At 39.5% G+C, this 22,268-nt stretch overlaps 1 protein-coding gene and 1 long non-coding RNA gene across 3 annotated transcripts; one reads left to right on the top strand and one right to left on the bottom strand.

The window, feature by feature from the left end:
- Nucleotides 1-1,260: 1,260 nt before the first annotated feature.
- On the bottom strand, nucleotides 1,261-22,210 carry ticrr (TopBP1-interacting, checkpoint, and replication regulator). Of its 2 annotated transcripts, none has more exons than XM_032550514.1 (21): nucleotides 21,096-22,210; nucleotides 19,807-20,044; nucleotides 17,287-17,519; nucleotides 15,904-16,138; nucleotides 14,696-14,834; nucleotides 13,539-13,657; nucleotides 13,167-13,355; nucleotides 12,933-13,078; nucleotides 11,742-11,842; nucleotides 11,544-11,634; nucleotides 11,383-11,465; nucleotides 10,377-10,601; nucleotides 10,107-10,194; nucleotides 9,043-9,115; nucleotides 8,009-8,140; nucleotides 7,760-7,850; nucleotides 7,585-7,643; nucleotides 6,798-7,066; nucleotides 4,133-6,044; nucleotides 1,844-1,972; nucleotides 1,261-1,755 (listed from the first exon to the last, which is right to left on the bottom strand). In XM_032550514.1, the coding sequence occupies exons 1-21, from the start codon at nucleotides 21,771-21,773 to the stop codon at nucleotides 1,637-1,639; spliced, it is 5,349 nt and encodes a 1,782-aa protein (XP_032406405.1). In that variant the 5' UTR covers nucleotides 21,774-22,210; the 3' UTR covers nucleotides 1,261-1,636. The 2 variants fall into 2 exon arrangements, with proteins under 2 accessions (XP_032406405.1, XP_032406413.1); XM_032550522.1 differs by having other exon boundaries at nucleotides 1,844-1,969.
- Nucleotides 5,172-18,137, top strand: LOC116711142 (uncharacterized). Its single transcript, XR_004337169.1, has 3 exons — nucleotides 5,172-5,183; nucleotides 16,025-16,030; nucleotides 17,796-18,137. It is a non-coding gene; the product is annotated as an uncharacterized LOC116711142 (long non-coding RNA).
- Nucleotides 22,211-22,268: the final 58 nt, after the last annotated feature.

The raw sequence follows: 22,268 nt of genomic DNA, 5'->3' as shown, positions 1-22,268 counted from the left end.
CCCACCCACCCAATTTAGCTCAAATCATTTGAAAAGATTTTCTTCACAAGGTTATTCCAGTCATTCATACAATAAAACTGCCGCAACTTCCTCATTGCGTCACGCCTGATTGGACTTAAAGGGGAAATTAGTGGCACTCACCTTCATCGTCCGATTTGAAAATGGCTTTCTAGTAAACGCAGCACCATTAGCCAACAGCGTTTCACAGTGAGGTGATCTTTCGGACCACAATTTATTTTTATATAACTTTTTTTTAACTGAACCGTAGTTTAATCTGAATTTATATCAACATTTCCCAAAGGCTACAAGAATTAACTATTTTTACAGCAACTTAATTATGCTAATTTTCTAATATGTATTTTAAACCTGCACAGAAAGTAGGAGTTAGTTTTGAACTCACTATTAAGAATTATAACAGGAAGTATGTTATAATCCTGTACGTGAGCTCCTTATGGAAGGATAAATCTGCTCAAAGTTCACATACTTTCAGTCGTTAAATTCTTAAGAGACTAAAAAAATAAATAAATAAAAAAGTATTCACAGCAAACTTACAAAGTTATTCAAACAGAACGACCATTTTGGTAATTATCTGAACTGAACCAAAAGCAAAATGAAATTAATCAAATGTGCTAAAATTAGTAAAACATAAATGCTTTCCATAACATTATGATGAAGGAACATCCTGAAAAAAGGGGCTGACTTGATTTACAAACTACTAATATGAACAAATTAAAAGTTGTTCAGGCTAAAAAAAAAAAGAAAAAGGGTGGCGGGGAAGGTGAGGGGAATTTTGCAAGAAATAAAAATCAGAAATTATAAAAACCTTAGCTTTCAAAATTTAAAAACTACAAAATTTCTAACTATTTTTTAAAAACTTTAAAATGTATCAATTTAGTTGAATTTATGACTGACATTTCTGTTATGTACCTAGTCTTACAATTTAGACAGGAAACTTTAACCCGACAATCGGTGCTTCAAAAGCTACAGGACCAAATGGTTTAGTCAAATCACAGGCAGTGAAAGGAAAAGAGTTTCAGATGTAGCTGGGCTGCAGTGTGGCATTGAAAAAGACAAAAAAAAAGGGTGTGTTTGATTTACCAAGCTGATCTTTGAAGCCAGATGGGCACTGATGTACGGGCGGCGCTGATAAACTTCTTAAAGTAACATTTATGGCGCGAGGCACAACAAAAGCCAATTCAGTTTTCAGCAAGTCGCTGCTAGGGGGTTTGGACTTCCTGCTTTTCAATCACTTTCAAATGGTTAAGAAAAACTGTTTATTCATAGAAGAATTTGTCAACATTTAACGTATTTACAAGATTTCAGAAAATCCATTTTTACTGAAAAGAACAGCTAAAAAAAAAAAAGAAAAGGAGAAATTAATAAATAAACAATACTAAACGGATAAGAACAGGATCTGACTTGATTGTAAAACAGAGAGAAAAAAAATTTGATCCCATCAATATCGGTGGGAAATTTTAAACAACCTTTGAACTCTGAAGTGGTTCTGATTGAACAAAAGCAGCTTTCCGGTGGAGGTTAGCCGACCTTTCACACATGCCACGAAAAGGTTCACGGCTTCACAGTACAAAACAAAAAACAGACGGTCTTATTGCTGAAGCTTTATATGTCATTTATCTTAGTGGAGTAGTCTCTTCCTGCTGTAGGTCTTCCCCGTGTTGGAGTGCCTCGTTGGCTGGGAGTGGCTGAAAGGAGATGGCTCCGGCTCACGATCTGTTTTCCCAGATGAGGCTTCGTCTGGAAAATTCAGGGAAAAAAAATAAAGCGGGATGAGTTGACCTACAACAAGATGCTCGCACAGATACGTCGCGTGTTTAAGCATTACCTTTAAAATCTGGTGCTTTCTTACGGGTGGAGCCCGTTTTGCCCTTAAACAGCAGCGGAGACTGAGTGAGGGCCAAGATGCCGCTCGGCGTTACTGGTTTTCTCCCCTTCCGACTGGGAGGAGTCGCTGCTGCCAGGAGAGGACCAAACACAAGCGGGTGAATGAATGAAATTCGACCTCGCTGCAACAGCAGGTTGAAACAAACAAAGCTTTTCTCTGTGTACCGTCACAATGTTTGTCATCACGTTCATATTAAAAGCTTAAAACCCAAAGTAATAGCTGACCTTGTTACCCCAAAATGCTAATATGTACCACTGTTCTGACAGATATTCTTTTAATTTACTCTTAATTAAGGGCGTACATAAAAAAAAAGTACAGTTTTAGTCATTTGTTAGAGGTAACTCACTGTAAATGTCCAAAACGACATTGATTCAATTCTGTTTACACTGGATTTCAAAACGACGGAGCATATTAATGAACATCATATAACATAAATGTGTCTGAGTTAGCTAATTTCATTCAGAAGTCCCTTTGGCAGCTGCTAAACTCAACCTAGAGTGAGGAAGGCCATTCATCTCTCCTCACAAACAAGAACATATCAGAACCTGACTGGGCTGCAGAGAATTCACAAAACTTCCTGCAGTGTTAAAGCTGGGGTACGTAACTTATTAAAAAAATACCTTTACATATTTATTAATATTTATTAAAAACTGTCACTATGTCATGACAGTATATTGTGAGGTAGCTAATCTGTGAAAAAGAAATAAATTTGACCCCTTCCCCCCATTCTCCCTATGGCAACTACAGAAAACCACAGCTCAGTCAGAATCAACCAATCAGAGCCAAGAGGAGGGTCTTAGCGCTGTCAAACATACTCACGCAAATGCTGCTCACACCCAACCCTCTTTCTTTTTGCGACAGCTGGTTCACCCCAACTGAGCCTCTTATGAATGCTAAGGCTAGTGAGCATGGCCACCGATGACTGCGGACAAACAGTCTTCCTCTGACAGTAAGTTGTTTCTTCGCCAATAGCAAATTCAGCATCTCGTCCACAAACATGACCGACAGCGCTAAGGCCCTCCTCCTGGCTCTAATTAGTTGCTTTTGGTCTTCCTCAGACAACAATAGTAGCTCAGGAAGGAGGTGGAGGAGCTATCTTTTATACAAAGACAATCCGTCATGACATTGTGACAGTTTTAACAAATTTGTGAGAAACTTAAATTTTTCTTCTTATAAAAGTTCCATACCCCAGATTTAATGGACTCATGATGCTGCTATGCCATTTGCTACTCACCAAACACAAATATCTTTGATATTTTCCACATCCCTGACATGCTCTCTTGGATTTCCCTCCCCCCAAAAAATCCTACAAGTCAGGAATGTCTTTCCATGATGATCCTGAAAGCAACAACTTTCTCTAGTACGAGTCTCTCGGACCACTTTCACATCCGATGTGGTGGAGCGAGACGTCCCACCACATCTCTACGACCGTGGGTATCACATCTGCACCACTGCTTTATAATCTCAATGACCAACGCAGTGGGAAGGCCCCGCGTCATAGTGATGGCAATGCTAATGCTACGCTACTCCTCGCTCAACAGACGACCTGGAAACAACTTTACTGCGATAGTTAACTTTAACAACCACGCTAGAGCTGATTTTGCACACAATCATGCTTTATCACACAACCAGGCTGCTGTAGACCTTGATCTTCCACGTTCCGGCTGACTTTCTTTGCCCCAGCATGACCTCAGTCTGAGGCAAAGAAAACTCATGTTTTATTTGAAAACTCCTAACTCTACCAGACTTTAATTTTAATTTTTCTTTTAGAGTTTTTTTTAAGTATAAATATAACAACTTTAGTATAAATTTATTTATCTCAGCACTGACCAGTGTTAGTATACCTATAAAAGCCATTCACAGGAGAGAAGGATGGATGATGAAGAACCCGATGAACGGATGGATGAACAGAGAGAATGGGTGGATGATGGGCAAACAGATGAATTGATGGATGTTGGTAAATATCAAAACATTTGAATATAGAAGAAAAAAAAGTTCTCATGACTTGATATATAAAATAATTTTGTTTCTTTTTGTTATCACAATAGTACCACAAAATATCACAATAAAATTCTAAGTCCATATTGCCCAACCCTACTCTATACTCTTCTGAATTATTGCTAGACCTAAAATCTAAAAGTCTAGTTTTAATGCATATACAAAAATATTTAAATCTTAAATATCTAACACATACATTCATTCTACAAACTGTTTAAAGATATTGCTTACTTGACTTAATGTTTCCAGTTTCACACGCCCAGATGATTTCAGCTGAATCAGCACTGCTTGTCCCTTCAGCCAGCTTGGTCATCCAATACAAATCCTCCATGGGGGAAAGAGGCGGCACCTTTGCTGCCACTGAGCGCAACTCTTTTTCTGCTGCGCTGCTCAAGGGTTCTTCGGTGTCTTCGATGTCCTGCAGGCGACTGACTCCGAGCTCGGCCTCCTCCAGCAGCTCCTCCAGCCGCGGCTCCCCTTTCGGGACCCGGTCTTTGCCTCCAAAGGCCTCGAGTTGAGGCCTCTTCCTGCGCGGCCAGCTGTTCAGGTTGTCTGGGGTTACTTTACCCACGCTCTGCGGCGAAGGGGTGAGAGGGATGATGTCTGCCAATGCTACTGCCACCGGAGAGTGTTGCGTAGGCGTGTAGGACTGGCAGATGTACGTCTGGACGCTGCTGCCTTTTCCTGGAGTACACTTGGCTGGAGTGACATGAGTGCAGAGAGATGACGAGCAACAAGCGGCGTCTTTGTGTTTGGCCATTAAGGTCAGGGGGCTTTCCACGAGAGGCTTAGTGCCGACCAAAGGGCTCTGTGCGTCCGGTTGAGAAGCACCCCCAGAAGAAATGTCGTCCGCATTCATGGAATCTGTCCGTTTAATTTTGAGTTTCGGAAGTCCCGACGTCTGCATTTCCAGTTCCACTTGGTAGCTGAGAGGGTTTGGCGCGAGTGAGGATTTCTTGGATCTCGCCAAGCTTCTGGGAGTAGAGAATCGAGGGGAGTCGTTTCCGTACCCCAAACGAGCAGCGGCCTCCCTCTGCTGACGGTCAGGGGTTTGGCGGAAGCCATAGCTGCGCGCCGGGGTGTTCTGGGGTGGCACAGGGGAAGCCGTCCTCGCAGGACAGTCAGGACTAGACACACTAGGCTTCCTTGAGAAACTAATGCTCATCTTTATACCCTGGTTAAACTGAGTCTTGACAACCGTAGCGTCGACGATGTCCAAACTGTCATCATCTGTGGTTGTGGAGTTACAGTGAGAAGTCTGCGATTCAGTGTGGAGACTGGAGTCGGGTTCGGAGGACTGAGACGTTTCAATCTGCTCCTCTGATGAACTATTTGGAAGTCTATCCCCCTCAGGCGGTGGGTATGCCACCTCAATGGGGGATTCGGTGTTTGGCTCTTTCCTCGGGGTTCGTCCGGAGCGAGTGATCATTTGATGAACGGGACTGGGAATCTTTGCTTTAGTTCTGCTTTTGAGCTGAGGTGAATTATGTTGGGTTGAGGATGCCAGGAGCGGCGTAGGGGTCATTTCCAGACGAACCGTCCCATTTTCAGTTGTGCTACATATCGAAGATCTCAGAATCTTTTCTGGAGTCAATAAGTCTTGTTCGGACAGCCGTACCAGGCTTACTTGGCAGATCTTATCCGGGGTCTTAAAAATGTCTCTTTTAGCGTTAGTGCTTTGTTCTGGACTGTGGAGCTTGCTGGGAGTCTTCATTTGTCTCAGAGAGTTTAGAGGAGTTGTACTTGGTGACTTGGGGACTTTAAAAGTTGCAAGGTCTGCCTCCACTGTACATTTCTGAGGAGAGGGAGACCATGTGACACTCTTCTTGGGAGTCTTGGATAACGGGCTGTTAAGATTAGATAATCCAGAAGCTTTGACTGGAGTCCTAAGAATGCCCTTTAAAGGACTCCGAACAGGACTTTGTTTACTTGGTGTATTTACAAAGATGGACTCTTTACCTGGAGTTTTCAGAGGACTGATCTTCACAATACTACTAAGTCCAGAAGAATCAGCTACAGGACTTTCTGCAACCGTAGAAACTTGTATTTTAGATGATAGCTGGGTCTGGGGTGTTCTGGGCGTCTTAGGAGATAGATTTCTTCCACGTCTCTTGGGTGATTTTGATGGCGTTTTGTTTGGGCTCTAAACATACAACAAAAACATCATATAAGTGATGGAAATGTCAGTTGTTCAGCACGAATTATGATTTCAAATGATTCATATCTCTGCCAGATTTGCACTTAAAATTACTTTCATTCAACTAAGAATTTAGTTTCTGACAGGAAACAAGTCAGGCATCTTGCAAAAGATATAGTACTGTAAAATTAGTACATAATAGAATTTGTGCTTCTTAGAAGATATTTAATTAAAGGCTTCAGATTTTATTCATTGTTTTTACAAGTTTCACCACCTTAAATTTTAGACTTTAAGACCATTTAAGACCTATATCTCTACAGAAATTTACACACTTCATCCAGACAACTGACAAGAAATTTGCACGTAGCTAGCTAGCAAGTGAATATTAGCAGCTGCCTAGCAGTAGCTTTAGCTATCTAGAGTCACAGAACATAAGAAAAATGCGTATGTGTGACTCAGACTTTTCCAGACAGAAAAGAATTGTGGGGGTGGGGGGGACATCAAAAATATGAGATTAAATAATCCCGTCATTGTCAAAATTTAAGACCTGTGAGTAACGTATTGAAGGTCAACTTACTTTTAAAAAAAAGAAAGAAAAAAATGACAGATTTAAGAGACCTGAAGGCCTTAACTTTAGATATGTGAATTTAAGACTTGTTAAGGATGTTACTTTAGTTCAATTCTGGCAAAATCCTTCAATAATGAAAAGCCAAAGTATTCAAAGTGTGAGATATTTGGGTATGAATTAGGATAAATTACCTCAAAAACACTGGAGTCTGAGGACAACAGAGACCGGGTGACTCTGGTTTCACCAAACTGGTCACTGGGAGACTCGGCCGCGCCGAACAGAAGGCGCAAGGGCGACTGGACTGTTTTCACATTAACGCTACAGATTTTGCTGTCGCTGAGTGGAAGCTGAGATGAAGAAAGAGCTTTCTCTAGGTTCCTGGAGCGAGGCTGAGAACTTGAGTAGAAAATGCTCGAGTGTCTTCTAGCGAATTTCTTTAATCTGGGGCTCCTTCTCAGGTCTGAGAAAATCACAAAGAAAAGAAAATGACATTTTGTGGTTTAAAATCATGTTTACATTGTATTAAGCTAGTATCTTCCAAATAAAATACTTACAATTATGATTTAACTCTATATCAGAATGCTTTCTGCCCGATAAACTCAAGTACAACTTAAGAGGTACACAAAGGAATCGAGGTGAAACCAAGAAGACAGAGATTTTCAAATAATAAACGATCAAAATAAAATTGTTAGTGACGTTACTTATAGTTATCAACAATCGGTACCAGCAGTTTTAAGTTTTAGAGATAAAAAAGTCAGCCTAAAACTGAGGTTGGTGGATTTCTATGAACTTTAAAAAGAAAGGTAACATTGAATTTAGTTCCATTTATTCATTCATATAACAAATTGTGTCCCAGATTATTGAATTAAATATATATATATATATATATATATATATATTTAATTTTTTCTGAAAAGAAGAGCTTAATTCACATACATAAATTATTATGTGATGTAGATAAATGTCATTTAAAATTACCTTCGGATGGTTTTACTGGTGACTCTTCTACTATGCACTCCCCTTTATGGTCAGATTTCCTGTGAAAAATAATTAATTAACTGAACCAAATATTGCTCATTTGCACATGGATGCAGTTAGGTTCAGGTAATAAAATTGTCATACCAGAAATAACAGGAGAATGACTGAAACATACCTCCCTGCTTTCAGCCGCTGTAAGAGGCGACTGGACACCTGCTTGTGGAGAGGCGTCTCACACACCTTCTTTGTGAGAAGTTTGTGCTTTTCTGAAAAAAAAAAAAAAAACCTGTTAATATATTGTTATAAATACAGTAATTTTAAAAAAATGATTTTTTTTTTTGGTTCAATCTCAGAAATCTGAATACCAAGTAGCGCAGCCAAATAATGGAAAACACTGCGCATTTCATGCGATTGACCAAATTACCTTCAGATTCAAGAGGACGCTTCCGTTTCAGTCCTTCCACAGCAGAGACAGACTGGCTCCTTGGTAGTCTCCTTTTCGTGGAAGGCGAAACAATCTTTTGGTTGAAGAGATTTCTTCTTACTTTGGTCACCTCTGTGGACCGATAAATGTATGTTGAGAAGCTTTGATACTTTACTTAGGCAGGGCTTCACAACAAATTGCAAAATTAGCTCTGTCGCAATGTCACTGCATGCAATAGTCTACTTACGGACCAAGTAACTAACCTCTCTATGCCTGTAGCTGCATTTCCTTTGAACACATACTTAGCAATTTGACATTTTGAAAATAATGGAAAAATCAATTTCAAAGAAATTGTGTTTTTTTTCTTTGCCCTTGGGCTATATTGAAATTGGTTTATTTCGCAAAACTGCAATGCGAACAACTTTTTTTTGCACCAGACATGATCAACAACCCAATATTGCCGCTGGTGGAATCCACAATGAAGACGACAGGAAGTAGTTGGAGGATGATTATCGCGTGAACAAACTAAATCACATGTGATTTTAATTGCGTCTCATATTTAACGGAAACCGCACAATTGTCAAAATTGTTGTTTTTCGGAATATCGACAAAGCTTTGCGCGCATTTGTAAATACGCACAAGTAATTTGATAATTTGGTGGCAGTTGCTTAAAGCAGCATAAAAGTTTTAGGACGTAAAAAAAGTGCTAAGGTGGTCAGGTTGGTGTTTCAATCCATAACAGCAGATGTCGGCTGACAGAATCCAGTTTATTAATCTGATGTACAAACTCAAGCATCCACCGGATGCTGCAATAGAATAGAATCAGAGTCAACACTGTACAATCTTACTTGGTCGTTTCTGAAGTGCGCAGAAAGCTTATAAACTGAGGGGAAGCAAAGGGTCTGGATGGTAATCAGTTTTTTTGTGACAAGATGATGAGTCGTGGGATGTTCTTCATAGTATAAAGTGAGGAAAAACTTTTTGCATCCTCTAGTCTGATCCCGACAGCGCTACTTTAATTTTTCTACACATACCTTGTGTTTGTTGTTTCTGAGGTTGCTGTACTTCTGCAGGCTTCTCCACAGCAGTGGAGATCTTCATTTTGGACTGAGGAGGGAAAAAAATCAGTTTGAATTAAGTGCTTGGCTCATCGAGAATTAATGTGTCAATTACTTCTTCGCTCATTCATTTGTTTTCAACCAGTTTTGAACTTGCATTGGTGTGAAAAAAAGTGTTCCTCGCTTCCTATTTTTGCATGTTTCTCACACTTTTGTTTTTCAGAAAATCGAAGCATTTTAAATGTTAGAGGCAACACAAGTAAACAGAGAATGCAGTTATTAAATGAAGCCGTTTCAGAAAACTTGCTAAGCCCGGTGGTCCAGTGGCTCACCGTGTCTTTGAGTTAAAAAGTTAACAGGAAAATTGAAAATATGACATGTGCTGTTGGAAGACATCACATTAACAACACCTAAACACCAACTAAAAAGTTTCAAGAAAAGACAAACATGAAAAATGCAATTAAAATAAATATAAATTGTTTGGGGCGTGCTGTGGTGGCGTAGGGAATAGCGCGACCCACGTTTGAAGGCCTTGAGTCCTCAACGAGGCTGTCGCGGGTTCGATTCCCGGACCTGGCGACATTTGCCGCATGTCTTTCCCCCGTCCTCCAGCCTACTTTCATATAAGGGACACTAGAGCCCACAAAAGACCCCCTGGAGGGGAGGGAAAAATAATATAATAAAAATCATTTGTTTGCACTTCAGTTGTTTCATCCTAATTAAAGTGTCCAAATTTTTTTGATCCGTGACTTGTCACTTTAGTTGCTGAAGTTGTTACTGTTTCACTAAAGACATTTTTTAAAACGTTTCTGCCATCTCTGTTACTGGAATAAACTCTTTTTTAAAAAAACCTATAATAATAAACAAACAACGCTCAGCCTGGTGGGGGAGCAAGTAAAGCCCAGTGGCCCACCAGGCTGATCATACACTGTGGGAAACCTTGTGTTTATTACTACGGGGGAAAGAAATCCAAATCCACTTGGCTCTGTGTGAAAAATGAAATCTAAAAAGAATTAATTAATAAAAAAAAAGGAACTAACTGCTCTTGTGTTCTTCTTGGGCAGCTGTATTTGACGAAGACTCTGTGTGGATTCAGTCATGCTGCGATGTCGAGTCAACATCCCACTCCTGCACAGAAAACAAATTAAAGCGAGTTATAAAACATATATTGAACCCTGAAGGTTTACCATATGTTTGTTTTAAAAAAAAATAAAACAAATAATAATAAAAACAACAGCAACGCTGTTAATTTTACAACACTCCTTTCATTATTTTCCCAATTTCTTGGAGCATTTTTTGCAAAAACCCGCCTCCTCTTGTTGGCCGAACGGTTCCGCAGGTCATGCAAGCCGTCGTCAGAGACGAGGCTCTGTGCCGAGACGGCATGCGAGGAGGCAGAGGGAGAGATGCTGTCCTTGGCAACAGAGTCATCGCTGAAGAAGTCAGCAGGCAGAACGGCCACCAGGGCGTCAGGGAGCTGAGTGCCCAGGCTGTTGTAAACGTCTGCAAGCACTTTCGGAACAGCAGTCAGGAAGCTGTCAGGATGGAGAAACAACACTTTTGTTCTTAGTTCTTGAGAAGCATTTAAATATGGCGCTTCTTCTCCTCTAGGACTGTTGGAAACTAAAAGGAAAAAAGAAGAAAATAAAAAAATTTTCATGTACTAAAGGTAAATTTGGTGTTTTGGTTTGGTGGGTTTGGTGAGGGTTACCTCAAACTATATATTCAAAAATTTTAATTCAAACCGAGATGTACAAATTTATATACAAAAAAAAAATAAACAGTTTTATGACAAACCGAGTGACACGTTTCAAGTATTTATTTCTGTTCATCATTATACAAAAAAAGTGTGAGCGAAAGTGTCAGTTTCTGGAACAATCTTGACAGCGAGATAAAACAATCTAAATTGCAAAACGGCGCCGAGTAAGTTGAGTAAGCTCTTTTGAGCGAAATAGCTAATTTTATTTTTATGTGAATAGCTGGCAGAAGTTTGCGCTTCTTTTTGTTAATTTTTACATGATTTTTGTTGTTACATAAACTATTCATATTCATTATATAGTGAATGAAATAAAAAATAAATGAAATGGAGAAAAAGTCATGAACTACCCAAAGAACTACGGTGGCCCAGAAAGGTCAACAAAATGCAGAAGCTACAAGGTAACAGACAAAAGCCACAATGGAAACTATGCTAAAACAGAAGCTAAGCTAACAAGTCTCCCATAATGTCTGTTGCTGGGGGGGGTTTTCTTGCATTTTCTTGACCCTTTTGGGCCACCGTAAAGAACGCCCGTCTTGGAGGTAGAGGTGCACACTTACCCTGGAAGGACTTCGTCCTGAAGAAACCTTGCTAGGCACGCCGGGTCTTTTGTCAACGAGATTATTCTGAGCATTTCCGCCGCCTGACAAAAGACAAAACATATTAAAACTAGAGGAAAAACACAAGACAGTTCTATCGATGGGAATGTTGACCCTTTTACCTCCTCTGCCATCCGATCTGCATCCAAGCGGGATTGTTTGGAAGCGACACGTCTGCACAGCTCCAGCCGTAGCATCACTTGCAGTTGGCACCTAGATCGGTTCGATTAGTCGGATTAGTTGGAGCTAAACGATCCAGATACGGCACGAGAACAGAGAGATGAGGAGGAATCGGTTCATGAAGTGAATCGATCACTCACTCTCTGACTTTGCTATTAGCGTCGTCAGCGGCGGGGTGCAGCTGGCGGATCGATTTGCCGGTCTTCATGAGGTGCTGTTCCACAAGCAAAGACGCCTTTTCCTACAGATGAGACGATGTGGTTATAGAATGAACTTAATCTCAGCTATGTTTACCTAATTTTGCCTTCATATCATGATATTTATGCACCATCTTTGACTTTGTAATCATTTCCTCATTTTGAATAAACATATTATTTACTACATGGAGAGTGGGAAACTTTAAAGTGACGTTTACATTAGACAATGTTCATTTTGAGGCAAGTGAAACTGGATTTTTTTTTTTTTTTTAAAGTTAATGAAAAAGTATAAAGGACAGAACAACTTCGATCAATTGTGAAATTTCAACAACTGGAGAATCTTAAAGATTTTGCAGTAGAGTTGGGCGATATGGTTTGGAAATGAAATGACCAGATCCAATGTTGACCAATTTTTTTTCTCCCTAAAAATGTAATTACAAATGACAGGAAAAGTTCTCAAAAGTGGCTTTTATTTCAATCAACGACAAGAATCAGAACCCGGCTATGAGAATTTTTCTTTAATTACGTGAATATAGTTCTGAGACTAGAAGAATTGACACAACTTTACCAGAAAAATGACTTATAAATAAAATAAAAAGTCGCTCTAATGAGAAAAACTGCTTTGATGGAGTTATCTGGATCTGGCATGATCCATTTAGTAGCAGACACAATAATTTCAAAGTTCTGCTACTGATGATAATTTGAGGCTGATGTGCAAAAAGGTGAAGTATTATCTGTAAAAAATTATACTAAACAATAACTTCACAAGTTGCTCAGTATTCCTCCATTTATTCCATTGTTATTTTTTTATGTTGCAGTTCTCATAAAATTACGACTTTATTCTGGTAAAATTATAATTTTATTTTTATAAATAAAAACTAAAACATCTTAGCCTGACCCTTAGTCATAAAATTGACCAGAACTCCAAACCAAAATAAAAACAAGATGGCCGCCCTGACATCTCTATGAAATATGAAAACCCAAAGAGCTTAATGGTGAAAATAAATCCAGATTTTCCAAAAATGACATCTTCAAAAGCTCAATAAAATTTATCCATCACCCAGCCCTGGTCTGCAATGAAAACAAATCTTTATAAGGTAAACAACAACAACAACCAAAAACACATTGCGTCACCTCCCAGTCTGATTCTGCAGTCAGAAATGTTTTTACGGCGTTGAGAAGCTGCTGAGCGCTGGTCAGGAGAGACGAGTCTGTCTCTGCTACCGTCTTGTCGTAACAGGCCTTCAAGTGGCACAGCAGCTCTTTCTCACTAGAAAAACCTGAGAAGCAGAAAACAAAGCAGCAAAAGTTAATATGAAATGTGTTATTCAAGCACATAGCAACAAACTATTTAGAAGTTTAACTTACTGAGCGCGCTCGCCGCTGCGGGTTTGTTCCTGTCACTTAGCCGTCTCTTCCCGGCTCTGTCGGCGCCCGGCGGCTCGGCCTCGCTCTGACTCTTCTGAGCTTTCACGTTCAGCCGTGCCACGTTCAGCATCTGCAGCGAGCGACTCATTGTCTTCATCTTCTGCTTCACCGGCGTACGGTGGGCGCCTCCTGCAGGGCAAAGAAACAAAGAAAAGGAGGTTTAAAAAAAAAAAAAGACGGAAAAGAACCGTAAAAGGTGAATGTAGGACAAAAATACCCTTTAAAAATGGCTTTGGATTTTAAAGTAGTTGAATTTTGAGTAGGAGGTGGAAAGAATAATAATATATATTAAAAAAAAAGGAGTTTGCGTACGTTTCTTCCCCTTTTTGCTGACCGACTCCTGGTACAGTTCAGACAGACCACTGACCAGATCCTGCTGAGCCTCAAAAAGATTGTCAGTCGATCCCTCATCGGGTACTGCGTGGAGCAATCTGCAAACAATCATTTAAGAAAATGCTTGTTTCTCCTTTCTTCACGTCAATGTCATCATGTTCCAAACCTGGCAGTAAATCTAGATGAAGTGCAACATCAGTTGCGTTTCCGTCACAAATGTGCAAAAAACTTTGTTGGTATTTCACTAACGTTGGAAAAAAAACAACAAAAAAACCCCACAATTTTGCAATTACACTGTTTCCGTTAAATAAGAAACGCAATTAAAATCACACGCGAGTCATTTTGTTTGTGTGATAAGTTATTAAAGACCATCATCCTCCAACTACTTCCTGTTGTCTTCGTAGTTTGGACCAGTGGCAACATCTGGCTGTTAGTCGTGTGATAGGAAAGTAGTGTTTCCACTGCAGTTTTGCAAAATACACTAATTTCTATACGGTGAAAAAAAATCATCTAAATTTATTTTTGAAGTGTCAAATTGCGCAACAATATGGTGAATGGAAACGTAGCCAGTGATTGTAACGCCTTCAAAGCAGATTCAGATCATGTGTTAACAAATCGGTCAAGATTTCTTGTTAAAGCAAAGTTATTTATAAAATGCTGTATGAAAAAATATTTTGTTAATTACAGGAAAATGTTTCTATTTTTTATCATTACATAAAAGCTAAAGCTGTTAAAGTCTGTTTTTATGTTTTCTTATGCTCTCCTCACAATGCAACATTGTTTCACACAGAAGCTGCTTCTGCAAATAAAAAAAAATTCAAAAACCAAAATGATATTAAGCAGATAGGTATGTTTATAACAGTACAAATTAAAAAAGCAACCAATAATGAGCAAAAATCCTTTTTTTGGGAACCTGTAAGTACCAAATATGCAGAGGGAAAGTCTAGGATGACACCTTAACATAATTTGTGGTGCAATTTGTGTTGTGATGTAAATTGAGTTTTCATTTTAGGCAGACAGTCCATCGCCACTGCCAGAAATGCAACTGAAAAAATAAAGCCTACGACAACAGCAGCAGCATTAAAACAAATAAATAAATAAATAAATAAATAAATAAATAAGAATTCCTCTTGTACCTTATTGACTCCATTAAATTGGCGCTGACTCCTGACTGATCCGACTGTGGGAACCAGGCCTCTAAGGTGTGTGTCGTTGGTGACCTGTGGCTCAGCTCCTGCGCAGCCCACTCAGGTGCAGGAGGGTCCCGGATCTCATCTTTACAAGAAACAAAAGCTAATTTACGTACGGCGTTTAAACTGAGCTTAACATTACAAACATGTTGCTACGCCAACGTTATTTACATTTCAGGGACGGATTCTCAGACAACATACAATACGTACCAACGTCTGCAGTTATCTGAACTGAGCAAAAACTATTAACACTTTCATAACTACAAATCAAACGAGGACTTTTCAAAAAATATTTGACAATTTCCCAAGCTCAGAAAAAAAGTACTGACTGGTGTCATCCAGAAAGCCATTTGTTACTCGTACAGATTCATTACACAGAGTGAAATATTTTAAGCCTTTATTTCTTGTTATTTTGACGATTACGACTCACCGATGACGAAAACAGAAAATTCAGTGTCTCACAAAGTTAGAATATTTTTTAAAAGGTTATAGAATATTTATAGAAAGTTGAGCGGAAGGAAAACGTGCACACGCACAATGATTCACAACTGAGGCTTGACGCACACATGAACCCTACAGATCCGCGACGAATGTTGCAGAAACCGTCAGTGGAGTCTTACCTGGGACTGAGTGTTGCTCAGTGGTCCAAAGACCAACAGCATTTGTCTTGTGTTGTAAATTTGTCCTTACTGTACAGTCTCTTATTATTTTCATAAATTTCCTTGTTATTATGCATGGTCCCGATTACATAAACTTTGCCCGCTGAGACAATAAAGAGTATTTCTCTACTATTCTGATACTTTGATTATTTTTTTTGAATAAACAGAATAATAATTGGATAGCAAAAGGTGCTGAATAGGAGATTTATTTAAAGACTTTGAACTGGGTGAGGCTAAAACTGCTACTTGAGGAGTTCTGGTAGAACATGTTTAGAGACAGAGGTTGTTTTCTTATTTTAATCTTAAATGCAAAATGTAGATTTTTTTTATTGAACAGCTTTGGTTTAGTCACTGCTCTGAGTGTGTATACTCCCGTTAAGGACTCATCAATTACTAAATTAGTTGATGCTTATTTGAATAATCAATCAATTGTGATTAATCGATTATTTGAATAATCGATTAATTGTTTCAGGTTCAGTTTCCTTTAATTCCTACCGTCGGTCCCGTCGCCGTCCTGGTTCATGATGTCATAGACCACGCCCAGAACGCTGTTCACCACATCTGGCAGGTCGGCGGAGGTCTCCGTTTCGACGGGGGCGGAGATGTTCGTCTTCAGCAGCTGGTCGTGCTGAATGACGATCGGCTGGAGAATGGTGAGCAGAGCTGTGGAGTGGGACAGCGGAGAGAAGACGGCAGGACACGACAGCCCACTGTGACTGACTTCAGCAAGCTGCGGAAACAATTAAAGCAGGGAATGAAAAGATTGGAGACGGCCAAACGAAAAGTTATTTTGCTTAAACATCAGTGCTGCGTTAAATGATCTCATTCCGTTTGTGTTTTTTGGTTCCGTTTTGTGGTTTAACCCCCCGCAGCTCGGCTTTTAAGACAGATCTGATTTTTTTTTTTTTTAAGAGCTAAATTAAAAGGAAAAGGTGTGCCCTTGCTTTGAGCTAGCGCTAGAACTAACCTGGGGGAGAGAAAAAACTGAACTGTAATTAACTTACAGCACAAAAAAACAAAAGCAATGTTTAGACTGGATTTTAGCAAGCTTGTTTAACTTTCAATGCTGTATTTTGTTGTCGCGTCATCGTAGCGATTTCCATCTTACAGAGGTCCGACTAAGACAAAAAACAGCATTAGGGTTGAGACGATTAATCGTATTAATTGTGATTAACTGATTATTGAAACAATCACAAGTTATTTTAGTAATCAATTAATAGTTAACTGGAGCATACAGACTCAAAAAAGGGCCAGTTGGTGAAAAGAAAAAAACTTCAGAGCAGTAATTAAACCAAATGTGCAAAGAAATATTTTAATTTTTTGAATTAAAGATAAAAACATCTTTGTCCATAAATAGGTTTTAGCCAAAACTAATTTTAGCTTCACTCAATTCAGATTCTCTATAGGAATGTCATCGCATTGCATTTTAGGTAATTAAATATTTATTTTCTTATATTAAAAAAATTGCTTATTTGCATCTTTTAATGTATTTTTAATATTTTGTTGGAGAGGATTAAGAGGTTAAATTAAAAATCTGTAAAATGTGCAATCCCCCGGTTCGTCAGCAGATTAATCGATTACTAAAATAATCAAGAACTGCAGCCATGCTCTGCTTATAGATGATACACTGCTTGTGCATAATCTTTGTGTTTAATGACAAAAGAAAGCTTCACATGAGAATTTGTGTCTTCGCTTGGCATTTGCAGAATCACATCCGTGTCACATGCTAGGATACATATTCACATGGGGAGACAGCTCATCTAAAACTTGAGACTCTTTAAATATTACTCCTCAAAAAAAACCTTACAGTTCCATTATTATATAATCTCCATAAAAACCATCATGTGGTTAAATGTCAGCTTCTCTCTGGTCTCTCACCATGTGAAGTGAAAGAGCGGACAGCTGTGTGAAGAGAGGCAGGAAGGCAGCCGCTTCCTGGTCACTGCTGCTGGAGAGCTGAAGCAGCCACGGCTCTGTGGGAGTTTGAGTCAGGCATGAGGCGTCCCAGCCCTGCAGCGCCCCCTTCAGGTACACCTCTGCGGACTCCTGCAGAAGACGCTGGCCTCGGCACACCGGCTCCAACACAACATGGCAGCTGTGAGACGCGTTTCCTAGATTAGTGACGATTAGCGAAAAACAACGCAGAAAATAAACCAGCAAGTTTATTTATGAATATATGCAGACATGCTTTATTTGTATCACGTAAAATCTGTTTAGGTGTTTCACAACACGTTTGGTATTGTTTGTGTTCCATATGGTAATGTTTGAGAAAACCAACACAAAAGATTGTTTCAGCTTATATTTGGGACGGTTAATAACTTATATGGCTTAAAAATTAAATCTCTATATGAATTAATTATAAACGAATAAATAAGAAAATATATGAGGACCTGGACAGGTGGAGCCTGCTTCCCCTTGACTTCGGCAGCAGAATCCGAACAATAAAGATAAATGTTCTTCCAAGACTATTGTACATATTTGCAGCACTTCCAGTAGAGGTTCCAGCAAAACAATTTAGGGAGTGGAATAAGCGTTTTTCAAGGTTTATATGAAGCAATAAAAGGTCAAGAGTAAGATACTCGACCCTGCAGCTGCCTGGGGATCAGGGCGGGATGGGCCTGCCTTGCCTGGTGGATTATTACATGTCTGCCCAGATTAAACCTCTGGTGTACTGGTGTAATCCAGCCTATGAGGCTAAATGGAAAGACATTGAGCTTTCTTTGTTGGACTTTCCCCATACACTCTGTTCTGGGATGCCTGGATGGGCTGCCCCAGGTATACCAACTACAAAATTTATGTTTGAATGTCTCTTTGAAAAAGTGGGCAGAGGTGGTTAAAAAGTTTAATCTCCACAAACAGATAGGAGTATTGAGTTGGCCTGCGTACCACCCGCGTTTCCTCCCAGCATCGATAGACCACAAATATAGAAGAAGGGCGAAACAGGGAATCACTGCATTCTGTAATATAATTAAAAATGGGGAGTTAGCAAAATTTGAGGATTTGTGCCGGACTTATGAGGTGGGCAGAGAAGATTTCTACCGTTATTTGCAGGTCCGAAGTTTCTTTAGGAAGGAAATCAAAACCCTTGACCTGGATACAGAGCCAGGAATATTACAAAGATTTATGGATTCATATGCTGGCAAAAATACAAAAGGCACCATCGGCAAATGTTACAGAAACTTGACATCTATGAATAAGAACTCAACTAATTATATTAGACAACGATGGGAAAAGGAAGCAGACGTAATAATTTTACCTGAGGCTTGGATGCATATTTGGAGGAGCACTCTGTCTACCACAAATTCCTTAACATGGCGCGATTTCGGCTGGAAGAACCTAATCAGATTTTTTATTACACCAAAGCAAAGATCGAAGCTGGGTGGTTCACAGCTCTGTTGCTGGAGGAGTGCGGTGTGGTTTCTGCGGGCTGCTTTCATATTTTTTGGGATTGTCCTGTGTTGAAGACTTTCTGGAAGGATGTTAATCGAGTAATCTATGAAATCCTGGGTATAACTTTAGCCTTTTCATTTTCCGTTATGTACCTCGGAATACTTCCTGAGGGATTCAGTAATGGGGAAGTATACTTGCTGAAGATACTTTTGATTGCAAGCAAGAAAGCGATTACTAAATGTTGGCTCCAACCTAGACCTCCAACTCTGAAGCTTCTTGTGAATATTATAAACCTGATCCACGATATGGAAATGTTGACTTTTACAATACGGCTCAAGAAGGAGAAAGGAGAGAAACTCTGGGAGAAATGGGATCATTTTATTGCCAAAGGTGTGTAACAGATGATGTCTGTGACTCCACATCACTCGGACAGACACCTGGGAGTTTTCCTTGTTGCTTACCATTTGTGATTTTAAACAGCGAACTATCTGTAACATTGTAATGCCCATCAGTGTGAATTCATACCACCTGCCCTAGCCCTCATGTTCGATTATATGTAATTGTATGTTTAAAAATTGAATAAAAATAAAGTTTAAAAAAAAAAATAAAAAATTAAATCTCTAAATTTTTTTATTCATTTCCCTTAAAAAGAAATTACAAATTTAATAAACTACTTTCAAAAATTGCCTTTTACTTCAGCCATCCCTTTTGTGAGTTGACCTGAATTCAAGGTCCAAATGAATAGCTGCTGTAAAAACACACTTGTGGAACAAGATGGTAGTTTGTGTGTGTGCTGAGATCACTCTGAACTCCGGGAATACAAGGAATGCTTTGGTGGAAAATTTTTTTTTTTAAATCCAGACTTTAGCTAATCATTAAAATCGATTTATCTCCCAGACCTATTTACAGGTAAAGTGAACTTTAAAAAAAAAGAAAAAAAAAGACTCAAGTTACAATAATTCTCAATATTTTGGAACGTTTTGGAAAACATCCTGCGTTTCCACGTACCGTGATCCCATCGTAGAACGGCGTCTGAGGCAGGAAAAGCCAGGCGGTACAGCCTCTCTGACGACAGCAGGAAGCCCACGCTGGAGCTGAACAGGGAGGATTCCCTCCTGAGTCCCGGGTCGGAGTTGTGATTGGAGCAGAGGTTCAACAGAGCCACCAGGGGGATTACTCTGCCGCCAGTTTGGGCCAGAACTGCAGACAGCTTGTCGAAACTGAAGCTGTCCTCACAGCTCATGACCTGAAACGAGACGAAAGGTTCCACAGGAGATGAGCGGAGAGGGACGTTTCGAAATTAATGCTGAAAACATGGTTTCAAAAACATCCGTCTATAAAATGTGTTTCACTTTGGTGATGATGTTTCTTTGCAATAATATTCTAAATTATTCAATGGGTCTGTACAGGCCTGTCACAGTAAACAATAAATCAATTAGTCGCAAGATACACTAAAACAAACTCGGCATTTTTTATTTTCTTGATTTATCGTTTTGCTCGTTTCTGTCTCTTTCTACCAAAACTAGCCTTCAGTCTGGTGCTTTGGTCTGAACTATTCCTTTTCTGACAGACAGTTTTGTCTACAGAGACTTCAGAATTCATTTTATTTGTTGTTTCTGTTGTTTTGTTTATGCGTTTTGGATTTTTAAAATGTCTTCCAGTTCCGATGTTTAAATGATCATAAAATGTAACGTTTATTGATCTCTGAGAAAGTGTCCTGGCATTATTCTTCCATAATTACTATTATATTACTCGAAAATTGTCTCAAAACAACAATATTATGGTTTATCGCATTAAGTTCTGGGACAATTTATTGTCGGGTAAAAATTTCTTATCGTGACAGGCTTAGGTCTGTATATATATATTTATTTTTTTACCCCTTAAAGCCTACGTGTAAACAGAATTTTGATGGAGCCTCGTTGATTGCAACAAAAAGATAATTCTAGTTTCTTTGCTACTTTCAAAGGAGATATTAATATGAAAATTATTGTGGTTTTATGAAAATAACTACAACTGTTGATGGTGTGTGAATTACAGAAAACCCACCACAAATTCAAACTTCAGCATCTAAATCTTGATTTAAGATTTTTCTCAAACGACGGTGCCTGATGATGGTATGTGAATTTTTGGTTGACTTAATAAAAAAAAAAAAGAAAGAATCTTTAATCGACTTAATAAAAAAAAAATCTTTGAATTAACAATACTAAAAATATCTTTGATCGATATCTGATCGACTTAATGAAAAATAAAAAAATCTGGTCGACTTTTCAGGAGTGCCACTCAGTTTCTGAACTTACCTCAACATGTGGACGGGTGTCAATCCAGTGCAGAACAACTTGTTGCTGGGCAACCATGTCGTTAAGACTCTTCGGCAGGATATAATCGGTCACATCTGCTGGCAGGTCGCCGTCTTTTGCAGACAGGTAGTCCAAAAGATGAGCCCTCGAACGGGGACACCGTGAGACCACAAACACCATGTTCTTCCCGCTGCTTGAAGACTCGCTTTCTTGAGACACACCGGCCTTCCCTGTAACACGACTTGACTTCCTGGGTCTGAGTGAAAGTTTAGTCGGAGAAGTGATGTCCGGTCTGTCCCACTGGAAGTCCAGCAGAGTTTCCCTAAGAGCGTGTTGAACTGAAACCGATTTACTGGACTGTTGCTTCTGTTGGGAAGGATACGCTTTATCCTTCACGTCGAATCTCGCTTCAAGCTCTTGCTCAAAGTCCTCGAATGTTTTGTGCCGCAGCTCCTTGAAGTCGGATCCTCTCGATATGACGCTGGCACTGCGACCAGCTTTTGCCTGGAAAAACGTATAACCCCAGCGCACTTTCTCAAATCCATATTTGTAGCCGAAATGCAACAGGATATACAATACTCCCCGTCTCACGAAGTTGTTTCGGACCTCCAGTGGATGGTCTGACGCGTGATCTTCGTAATCAACATCGATAGCAAACACTAGGTTGTGCAGAGCCATGCTGTTAAATGTAAGGTCAATAAATGGCAAAACGGCATAAAAAAACTTGGTACGTTTTGGTTAAATGTTGACCAAGAATGCCGTCACGGGGTTAGAAGTACAGATACACCCGCTCTTTCATTTCATGCAATAACTTTACCTCAGTTTAAAGTGGGTCGTTTTGGTTAACTTCATGTTTCCACGATAACAGCTACCTGCTAGCAAACAACAACGTTACGATACGGCTGTACAAACTTCAGTCAGACGTGACGCTTAACGAATGTTCTGACGGTTCTCTTGGAAATAACGTAACGCCTGCGCTATAAAGCAGACACCCCGGAACGTAAAAAAGATCCTTTCCGGACAGCTTAGAGAGTCCACACGACGTTACTCGCATAGCTAAACTACACAATCGCCATTTTCCTCATAGCTGTTCTTAACCGTTCGCGCTACTTCAATATTTGTTCCGCCTCCAAAATCTAATTGGTTGGTTACCCATGACAACACCAGTTTGAT

Source organism: Xiphophorus hellerii, chromosome 2 (genome assembly GCF_003331165.1).
Source record: "Xiphophorus hellerii strain 12219 chromosome 2, Xiphophorus_hellerii-4.1, whole genome shotgun sequence".
Classification (NCBI taxonomy): domain Eukaryota; kingdom Metazoa; phylum Chordata; class Actinopteri; order Cyprinodontiformes; family Poeciliidae; genus Xiphophorus; species Xiphophorus hellerii.
Note: the sequence above shows the minus strand (reverse complement) of the source record. Positions and strands in the feature narration are given on the sequence as shown.

What these genes read in the sequence shown, in the direction of transcription:
- ticrr (XM_032550514.1), bottom strand. Translation starts at nt 21,773, where the DNA reads ATGGCTCTGCACAACCTAGTGTTTGCTATCGATGTTGATTACGAAGAT. An exon ending in CTGCAGAATCAGACTGGGAG is followed by an intron (nt 11,843 to 12,932) that starts GTGACGCAATGT and finishes TCTCATCTGTAG; the next exon opens with GAAAAGGCGTCTTTGCTTGT. An exon ending in CAGCGGCTGAAAGCAGGGAG is followed by an intron (nt 7,644 to 7,759) that starts GTATGTTTCAGT and finishes TATTTTTCACAG; the next exon opens with GAAATCTGACCATAAAGGGG.